The 9,767-nt window shown below is 53.8% G+C and overlaps 4 protein-coding genes across 5 annotated transcripts; 3 read left to right on the top strand and 1 right to left on the bottom strand.

The window, feature by feature from the left end:
• The first annotated feature begins 252 nt into the window (after window positions 1–252).
• ksh (kish) lies at window positions 253–825 on the top strand. Its single transcript, NM_144242.4, has 3 exons — window positions 253–345; window positions 409–518; window positions 594–825. The coding sequence occupies exons 1-3, from the start codon at window positions 343–345 to the stop codon at window positions 697–699; spliced, it is 219 nt and encodes a 72-aa protein (NP_652499.2). The 5' UTR covers window positions 253–342; the 3' UTR covers window positions 700–825.
• An 18-nt stretch (window positions 826–843) lies between these two features.
• Window positions 844–1,953, top strand: CG12204 (uncharacterized protein). Its single transcript, NM_133158.4, has one exon. The coding sequence runs from the start codon at window positions 866–868 to the stop codon at window positions 1,835–1,837; it is 972 nt and encodes a 323-aa protein (NP_573386.2). The 5' UTR covers window positions 844–865; the 3' UTR covers window positions 1,838–1,953.
• On the bottom strand, window positions 1,908–2,824 carry ND-18 (NADH dehydrogenase (ubiquinone) 18 kDa subunit). The gene is made up of 3 exons (NM_133157.4): window positions 2,659–2,824; window positions 2,248–2,568; window positions 1,908–2,188 (listed from the first exon to the last, which is right to left on the bottom strand). The coding sequence occupies exons 1-3, from the start codon at window positions 2,706–2,708 to the stop codon at window positions 2,008–2,010; spliced, it is 552 nt and encodes a 183-aa protein (NP_573385.1). The 5' UTR covers window positions 2,709–2,824; the 3' UTR covers window positions 1,908–2,007.
• Window positions 2,825–3,233: 409 nt separating this feature from the next.
• On the top strand, window positions 3,234–9,486 carry pcm (pacman). 2 transcript variants are annotated; one of them, NM_001169325.2, is made up of 11 exons: window positions 3,234–3,506; window positions 3,566–4,660; window positions 4,730–5,038; window positions 5,296–5,760; window positions 5,835–6,103; window positions 6,187–6,506; window positions 6,560–7,453; window positions 7,533–8,113; window positions 8,178–8,840; window positions 8,904–8,984; window positions 9,053–9,486. In NM_001169325.2, exons 1-11 carry the CDS (start codon window positions 3,432–3,434, stop codon window positions 9,140–9,142), a joined length of 4,842 nt encoding a protein of 1,613 aa, NP_001162796.1. In that variant the 5' UTR covers window positions 3,234–3,431; the 3' UTR covers window positions 9,143–9,486. The 2 variants fall into 2 exon arrangements, with proteins under 2 accessions (NP_001162796.1, NP_523408.2); NM_078684.4 differs by having other exon boundaries at window positions 8,907–8,984; window positions 9,053–9,365.
• The last annotated feature ends 281 nt before the right edge of the window (window positions 9,487–9,767 follow it).

The raw sequence follows: 9,767 nt of genomic DNA, 5'->3' as shown, positions 1-9,767 counted from the left end.
CTCTTGCACTTTTCAATACTTCCTATGGCGTTTTTATGCTCCCTGTGGGAACTTGGCTAAGAGCTTGTTACTTTCTATTGTAAAATATTTATCCAATGTCCATCCCAGATAATGGAAGTAGGTCGCCAAAATATGTATTTAATATAAATATATTCTTATATTAACTCCTAAACATTGTAACATTCCTTATCATTCTAACAGTTGATTAACCACCTATCGAATCAGTCGAAACGTGAGATTCCAGTTTTGGAACCAGTTCGCCTGCGCCGAGCGGCTGGCACGTCACTAGTTTACCGCTTGTTGTTATTCTATCGCCAAGCACGGATTTCGATTTGCTAAATCATGGTTTGAAACGCTCACCTAACCGATACTCCTCCGTCGTACACTTAGCACCGTTTCCCTCCACAGAGCGCCCTGTTCAACTTCCACAGCCTGCTGTCGGTCATCCTGCTGCTGATCTGCACCTGTGCCTACCTGCGCTCGCTCTTCCCCAGCTTGATAGACCGCAACAAGACCGGGTAGGTGCCCGTTCCCGCCCTGACCAGTCCACTGATTGTTACCACACTCAACACTCGTCTGCTGTCTGTTTGCAGATTCATGGGCACCTTCTGGAAGCTGGCAAGGATTGGGGAGCGCAAGTCGCCGTGGGTAGGAGCCGCCTGCCTGATCATGGCCTTCACCGTTCTCTTTTGGAGCTGAGCTCCTGCATCCCGCATCCCCTCCAGGAGCCGAATGGCACCATAGATTAGATATTCCAAACTTTCTAGGACTGTAAATACACGCTGCGTTCTGCAGCACTGGCCGCACATTTCGGGCTTTCCCAACACTTGCTGTTCTGTTCTGTTCTGTTTCGCGCTGGCTAAAAATGTCTGGCGAAGATGTGGACGAGAAGCGAGAACAGCTGCGTCTTTTTGTGACAGCCAGCAGGAGGCGTCTCCACGTCATCCTGCAGCGCTTCGGTTGGAGCGAGCGCGGGGTGATGGGGGCGGGTAGCCACAGACCACAGGACAAAAACGGCGCAACTAAATCGGAGGTGTTAGAGCCATTGCCATTGCCGGCGTCATGCAGCAACAATCCCGACTTTAGCATCCAGCTCGATGACTCGACTATTCAGGGCATTGTGGGCACCGAAAGAGCACGACGCCTCCTTCCTGCTGCCTCCTTTGATGATCTGCAGGCAGGACTCGACGCGAGTCAGCGGCTGCTCATCTACGAGCACGTTCTAAAGCACACCAAGAAGCACCCGCAGTTCCAGGACAACACCGCCTTCGCCGAGGTGGTGGGCGAAACCCGGCGTCAGCAAAAGAATCATCGGCGCCACCGCAAGAGCAAGCCCACGCTCAACGAGGAGCTGCACCAGCTAGTCAGCCTGCAGATGCAGGCGCTGGAGAAGCAGTGGGAACAGGAGCACGGCGGGCGGCATCATAAGCAAGTCGACCGACAGGAGCACCGCGGACGGTATGTTGAGCAATCCCAGCAAAGGACGCAAACGGAGCGGCAACAGGATCACAAGGGACGACGCGATAAGCCAGCGGAGCGGTTTCAGGAGCACCAATGGCGGCACAACGAGCAAACGCAGCACAGGCAGCGGTACCAGGAGGACAGAGGGCGGCATAACGACCAAATGGATCGTTTTAAGGAGCACAAGGACCGAGGACAGCGACAAGAGCATCGGGACTGGCGCAACGAGCGCAGAGATTGGTACCAGCATCATGATGACAGCCGGAAGAGAAGCCGCAGTCCGAGCAGGCATCGACATGGCGATAGGCGTCGGGAGGAGCGAGAGCCACGCGAGAAGCAGCACAATAGGCATCGCTCCCAAACCGCTCGTCATTAGAGCGGCATGTGATGGTGCCGCTTCCATTGGCAGCGAAACTGGTGGCCATTACATGGTGCTGTGGTCATTTGAGTCCAGCCGACTGTTTATTTGGGTACTCAGATAATGAACAAAGCAAAAAAAAAATCAGATAATTGTGGTCTATAATCCTGGCTAGCTGCGGGGAGCGTCTACTTGGTGGAGACGCGCGTGCGCTTGTTCCAGGCAAAGTTGATGCCGTAGTTCTTGACGCGCTCCTTCTTGGGCTTCGCGGCGCCGTCGACGTACCAGCGCCATCCGTTCCGTTCGCAGAACGTGATGGCCTCCTCTGGGGATCCGAACTGCACGTTCATGTTGGACAATGGGTCGCCGCTGGAACACGAGACGTTGACCAAGGTTGCCATGGCATGGTGGACGTGCCAGCTACTCACCTGGAGGCCCAGCCCATGAGCGGATTCTCCCAGCGCTCGCGGTTGTCGAACTCGATTTGCCAGGTGTTCACGTTATCGGTGCCGCTCTGCATTGCGTTCTTGGGCGGAATATGGATGCGCACACGGCGCTCCCGAATGTGCTCCTCCGGAACGCCGCTGATCGGGCTGAGATTGACGGCAGTCGGCACGGTGATCTTGCCACTCAGCTTGTTGCGCTGCTCCAGCTCTTCGGGGCGGGCCAGGGCCGTCTTGGGGTCCAGCGGACCGCCGTCCGTGGCGGTGGATGCCCAGCGGGCAGCGGCTGCCCTGTTGGCCTGGTACCTGCGGTGTCAAGATGCGAAAGTGGATAATTAGAGGGCTGCAGATTTGCCAGGTCGGATGCACTTGCTCCGGCCAGGCGGGGGTACCTACAGCTGCAGGGAGGCGGTGCTTCTGCACATCACTTGGCGGAGGGCCGACATTTCGCTAGGCGTTTGGGGCTACACGGCAGAAATCGGCTTCAAAATACGAATTACGTAAAATTTGGAACACAAGCGCTTTTCGATTGGGAAAACAGCTGTTCGCCAGTGCCAGTGTGACCAGGCGAGCGGTGAGTGTTTTTATTCTAATTGGAAACAGTGTGGCCCCTCGCCTTGGATGCGATGCCACAATAGTTCAAAAACAGTTTTCTTCTTTTTCACTTCGAACTTCGCAAAAACTATGAAATGCTGTTCAAGTGGTAAAATGAACTTTAAAATGAAAATGAATGAAATGAAATACACTGATGATGAACTAGAGAAGTAACTAGAACTAAAACTATGCTATTTGTAAGCCAACTGTTTAAATGATGAGCATTGCATTTGCCCAGTGCTGCCAGATATGTAGGTGTTCTTAGCTCCTTTTAGCTTAATTTCACCATTAGCTGATTATTGGCAAAGGAGCCCGTTTCGCTTATCGATTCTAATATCGATTTGAATCGGTCAGGGTCCTTATTCTTTCAGTTATTCATCGAACTGCGGAATGCCGCCGGCCCTACCACATGGCAATAGCGAAACGTTGTGGCAACGCCTCGCCTACTTGCAACTTTTGTGTCAATCAATACATGTTGAAAACAGATAAAGACACAAATTTTTCAGTTCATCTAAATTGCCACTGATCCAGGCAGAACAGCACGGCGGCAGAACAGTCCCATCCAGAACAGCGACATGGGCGTTCCCAAGTTCTTTCGCTACATCAGCGAGCGATATCCGTGCCTCAGCGAATTGGCGCGGGAGCACTGCGTAAGTAAAGCTGCTAGGTCACGTTATATGTTGCCATGCACCGTACGGTTCCTTTGCAGATACCCGAGTTCGACAATCTGTACTTGGACATGAACGGCATTGTCCACAACTGCTCGCATCCGGACGACAACAACATACACTTTCACCTGGAGGAGGAGCAGATATTCCAGGAAATCTTCAACTACGTAGACAAGCTGTTCTACCTGATCAAGCCGCAGCGCCTCTTCTTCCTTTCAGTTGACGGGGTGGCTCCACGGGCCAAGATGAACCAGCAGCGCAGCCGGCGATTCCGGACGGCGCGCGAGGCGGAGCAGCAGGAGGCCAAGGCGGCCCAGCGAGGCGAGTTGCGAGAGCACGAGCGCTTCGACAGCAACTGCATTACGCCGGGCACCGAATTCATGGTGCGTCTGCAGGAGGGACTGCGCGCCTTTCTCAAAACGAAGATTTCGACGGATCCGCTGTGGCAGCGTTGCACCGTAATCCTAAGTGGCCAGGAGGCGCCCGGCGAGGGCGAGCACAAGATCATGGACTACATTCGGTACATGAAGACGCAGCCGGACTATGATCCCAATACACGACACTGCCTTTACGGCCTGGACGCCGATCTGATCATTCTGGGCCTCTGCACCCACGAGCTGCACTTCGTGGTGCTGCGCGAGGAGGTCAAGTTCGGGCGCAACGTCAAGCGCACCTCGGTGGAGGAGACGCGCTTCTTCCTGCTGCACCTGGGTCTGCTGCGCGAGTACCTCGAGCTGGAGTTCGACGCCCTGAGAACAGACGAGCACAAATTGGACATTGCGCAGCTTATCGACGACTGGGTGCTGATGGGCTTTTTGGTCGGCAACGACTTCATTCCCCACCTGCCGTGCCTGCACATTTCATCAAATGCACTGCCGCTGCTCTACCGCACCTACATCGGCATTTACCCGACCCTCGGCGGCAACATCAACGAGAACGGCAAGCTCAACCTGCGCCGCTTGCAGATTTTCATATCGGCCCTCACCGAGGTGGAGCTGGATCACTTCAAGGAGCACGCCGACGACTTGAAGTACATGAACAACAAATCAGAGGCGTTCGACATGGACGTCGGCGAGATCACCGAGTCTCAAAACCTCGACTCCGATCTCGGAGCCCTCATCAACAAGAGCATGCTGGTATGAACTCTCTGCACTGACCGCCATCCCGTCATTTCCGTCCGCTCAATGCCGCCTTCCCATCCACAGCTCTACGATGACGACAGCGAGGAGGACTGCTCCGACGAGAACGCGGTTCTTCTGAAGGAGTTCCAGAACTACAAGCGAAACTTCTACCGCAACAAGTTCAAGCGTGATCCGAATGATGAACTGATCGAGGAACTGTGCCACCACTACGTCAATGCGCTGCAGTGGGTGCTCGACTACTACTACCGTGGCGTGCAGTCCTGGGACTGGTACTATCCCTTCCACTACACTCCATTCATCAGCGACCTCAAGAACATCGAGCAGGTGGAGATCGCCTTCCACATGGGCACGCCCTTTCTGCCATTCCAGCAGGTGAGCTGAGCACATTTAGTTAGCACCGATAACTTTCCTAGCATCAGGCTTACCATTTCTTAAACATAAACCAGAGCCACCAATTTAGACTATCATTTGCGTATCTCCTTTCTAACATATATCTATCTCCCTCTAATCCAATGGTGGTGCTAGATCATTTGGTTAAAGCAATCTTCTCAACCAAATTATCCATGTATCCATATATCTGCACACATACTAGATTTACTTAAGCCATCTGTCCAATCTTTCATATAAAGCTTCTGGCGGTACTGCCGGCGGCCAGTGCAAAGCTTCTCCCTGTCGCCTACCACGACCTCATGCTGCTGCCGACCAGCCCGCTGGCCGAGTTCTATCCACTGGAGTTCGAGAGCGACCTCAATGGCAAGAAACACGATTGGGAGGCGGTTGTGCTGATACCCTTCATCGATGAGGGTCGGCTGCTGGCCGCTATGCTGCCATGCGAGGCTCAGCTGTCGCTGGAGGAGCGCGAACGCAACCGACACGGTCCCATGTATGTGTACAAATACAGTACGGTGGCGCAGGGTCCCATGCCAGCGTATCCACCGCTGAGGGCTCTTCCCGTGCTCTACTGCACGGAGGTGGCCAAGTGGTCGCACGAAATCGCAGTCAATCTGCCGTACAGCGTGTGCATCGAGCTACCAAATGCGGCGAGAACCGTTTTCTTCCCGGGATTTCCCACCATGCAGCATCTGCCCTTCGATGTGAGTGACGCCGGGACACATGCATAACGCTCGCCATGTCCGCCATGTCTAATATGCTTGCTATTCTTTTCCAGTTCGAGCTGCGCAACGACCGCGTCAAGGTGTTCGAACAGGTCAGTCGCAACCAGAACATTGTGCTAAAACCACGCAAGCGCCAGCTGGAGGACACACTGACGGCGGTGGCCTCCCAGTACCTCGGGAAGGTGATCCACGTCGGCTGGCCGCATCTCGTCAAGGCGATAGTGGTGCGCGTGGCCACGCGAGATCAGCGCGTCGACAGCGAGGGAATCACGCTAAACGATTCGCGGCGTTTCGACTCGGAATGCAAGGCACTGCAGGAACAGTTGAGTGTGAAGCCGCCGTCTGGCCCTGCATTCACACTGCTAATGCTCCATCTTCCCTTTCCTCCTTCTCCTCCCACGACAGCTTTATCAATCGTATGGGAATACAGTTTGCCAACTATGATGTGCTCGTCTATGTGCGCACCTTTGCCGGCAATTCGACGGAGTTCCGCGACAAGGGGGCATTGATGGTGCGCGACTCGTGGAGCAGCTCCGTCACCGGCTATCCAGCCCAGGGCGTGGTGGCCGATCTGACTGTGTGGGAAAGAATGCGCAAGAATTTCCTCAACGTGGAGCACTACTTCCCCGTTGGCAGCACGATCTTCTTGATCACGGATCCGTATTACGGCAGCGAGGGAACTGTGCAGGACCCACGGCTGGCCTACACCAACGGCCGGATTCAAGGTAAGTTCGTCTCGCCATGTCCTTGACACCCCATCATCATTTCATCTCTGCAGTCAGCATCATGGTGCGACCGGAACCGAAAGTAAATGCGGCACGTCAGCTGCAGGAAGAGCGGGACCGGGACTATCTGAGCACCTTCCAGGTCTGCAACTTGCTCCGAATCAGTGGCCGCACCCTGGGACGCCTAAGTGGCACCGTGTGGGTGGTGCTCGGTCCGCGGCGTCAGAAGATGGAAAACGTGACCAAGCACAACATTGGCCTGCAGCTCAAGTATCCGCGGCAGAACGAGGAGCGTGCCGGATACTGCTTCCGCACGAACAACCAGTGGTACTACTCCAGCCTGGCCGTGGATCTGATGCGCAACTATTGCCAGCGTTACCCAGACGTTATCGACTTCTTTGGCGACTCCAACGATCGCGCCGAGTTCGTATTCGAACAGGACGTGTTCCCCAATGCGGTTGGCCATCGCCGCGTCGAGGAACTGGCCAACTGGGTGCGCCAGCAGCCGCACATGAAAGTGGAGCGCATCTCTTGCGGCTCCAAGACGGTCTGCCGCGAGACCATCGAACTGCTGATAGCCGCCGTCGACGACCTGCGCTCACTGCCCGTCAAGCACGTTAAACTGCAGGTGAAGCCGCACTTGCTCATCAAGCCCAATGTCACACTGCCAGATGTCTACCGATCAAAGCGCCCGGTGCGTCTCTTCGATCGCGTCGTAATCGTACGCACCATTTACATGGTGCCCGTGGGCACTAAGGGCACCGTGATTGGCATTCATCCCGTTACGGACCCCAACCCGGTCCGCCTGGAGTGCGTCCATGCTGTCGACACGTTCTGCAAGGTGCTGTTCGACAGCCCCGTTCCGAACTGCAACAACATCCATGGCATCGCCGAAGACCGAGTTTACAAGGTGCCCGAAATTGCCCTGGTGATCATCAAGACGGATGGTAAGTGGATTTGGCTGCATAGCCTACAGAATCGGAGGAGGCACATACATAGCAATGCTCCCACTTCCTCTCCTTGCAGAGGAAGGAAAGAAGCAGAACGACTGCGAACTGCCGGTGAGGGATCCTCAGCCGAACCAGGCACAGGACGAGCCAGTCCGCGCGACCAGCAGTCGCTATGTGACCGCCGCAGGGTCCACCTCGGTCCCGATCACGATGAAGACCCAAATTAGCGACGAATTCGTCAAGACGCGTAGCGATCCGATAGCCCGTACGGATTCGTACAAGCCATCGTCGGAGCCAAAACCGGTGCCGGTGCCGGAGCAGATTACCAACTGGCGGGAACGCGTCAGTACGCCAACAAACAAACCGCAGCCTGCGCCAAATAATTGGCGCATAAATCGGTCTTCATCACGTCAACAGGGCGGTAGTATTTTTGTTGCTCCGCCCACAAAAACTCCTGATGCAGCTGCAAGCACTGCTTCCACTGCATTCACCGCAGCCTCGTCCGCAACGCTGACTCCTCTGGATCAGACCTTGGCGCTCATGTCGGTTTTGGGCGTGGGTGAGGACCAGAGCTCGCCGCCACTCCAGGAGGCGGTGCAGCAGCAACGTCCGCCACTACTTCAACAGCAAAGAGCTCCGTTTCCCGGACAAATGCCCGTAACTGCTTTCAGCCCAGATGTGCCACCCAACCATGTGTTCACATAACTACTTTTCATTGCAGAATCTACCCAAGCCACCGCTCTTCTGGCAGCAAGAGGCGCAGAAGCAGGAGGCGCTGCAGCAGGAGGCGCAGCAGCAGGAGGCGCAGAAGAAGCAGCAGCAGGCGCATGCGCAAATGGAGCCTGAACGTATCAATAGCCAGCATTTCTACAGAAGCGGCCAGACAGGAGCGGCGTTGAATCAGCCGCCATTGGGTGCTCCATCAAAAAGGCAGTGGCATGAGTGGGTGCACCCGCGCATGCAGCACGCCAACGCATTCCACGCTGGCGTCAACAATGGATATCAGATGCGTCCCAAAAAGAATATAGCTGCGCAGAGCACCTTTAACAACAACGTGCACATGCACCTCCAGCAACCATATTACCCGAATCAGCAGCAGCAGCAGCAGCAGCAGCAGCCACTCCAGCTGACGGAGATCAACAATGCGCCACCGCGATACTCAACGATCCAAGATTTTGTGCCCATACAGGCGTACCGTCCCAAGAAATTAAATCGCGTCCAACCAGCCGGTCGTCAGGACGTCGATGCCACCAAGAATCCTAGTCGTTCGCCTGTGTTGCAGCAACCGACGAACGAGACTATAGACACAAAGGCCAGTTCTAGTCTTCCGGTACAATCAGCAGGCGAACAGGTGATTGGACTGATGCAAACGCTTGAAATTAAGGTAAGCATTGGCTACAAGTCAAAGCCTTGATTACCGAACTAATGCTTTCCTCTCGGCCGACAGCAGCCGGCTGCGTCGCAGTCCGAATCTGATGGGGTCTCAACAGGCAGTGCGAACGCGCCCACAGCAACGACATCATCCCAGGTAATGGAGGAGATAGAGATAGTTATTCTGCATAATTTACTCATTCCATTTACTCGCTTCTGTTGCAGGCGGTCAACCGAAGGAAGCATCGAGTGCCTCGCATCGGAGCCAAGTTCGACTTGGAATACATACTGCCCGACTCCCCGCATCCAACTTAAGAGCGAACAAATGGGTATTTTTAGGTTCAAATCCCACCTAGCTGAAGAAATGCAACGCTATTTGGATCTTATATCACCTTATTTCTATCTCTCCTAGTCTGTGCGAGGCACTAGAATTGCCGCACACGATAGATCATTTTTTTTTTAGAGTTGCGGATTATGTGAATACTAAAATGAGACTGACTCGTCTTTATATTTTTTCAATAAACTGGACTTTACCCATATTTTGTTGTTACTCGATAGAATGCCAAGCTGCATTGTGTAAATTAGCTTTTAAGAAGGATCTGTCCTATAAGACGTATTTTGTTTTGAATAAAGCTGTCAGTGCCACGCAATCTGTGGCTAATTTCAAATGTATTGAGCAATCTCGTTCGTGATTTGTTTACAATCTTTGAAAATCTAGTGAAGGCAGATCATTTCAATCATTTCTATCAATTTGTTTTGGCAATTAAAATTCAAATGTTTTCTTTTGAATTCAAATCGAAACTCTGCACGTGTCGCGTGAGCAAGGAGTCGCAAATTCCTAAGAAATCTCTGACCTGGCATAGTTTTTTCGCTAGTTGTCGGTCGCAGAGCCTTCAGCTAGAGAATTGCCAGATCAGGGAGGCTATCGAGCTAGCCCTGT

This window comes from Drosophila melanogaster, chromosome X (assembly GCF_000001215.4).
Source record: "Drosophila melanogaster chromosome X".
NCBI classification, from domain to species: Eukaryota; Metazoa; Arthropoda; class Insecta; order Diptera; family Drosophilidae; genus Drosophila; species Drosophila melanogaster.
This window is presented reverse-complemented; position numbering and strand designations above follow the sequence as displayed.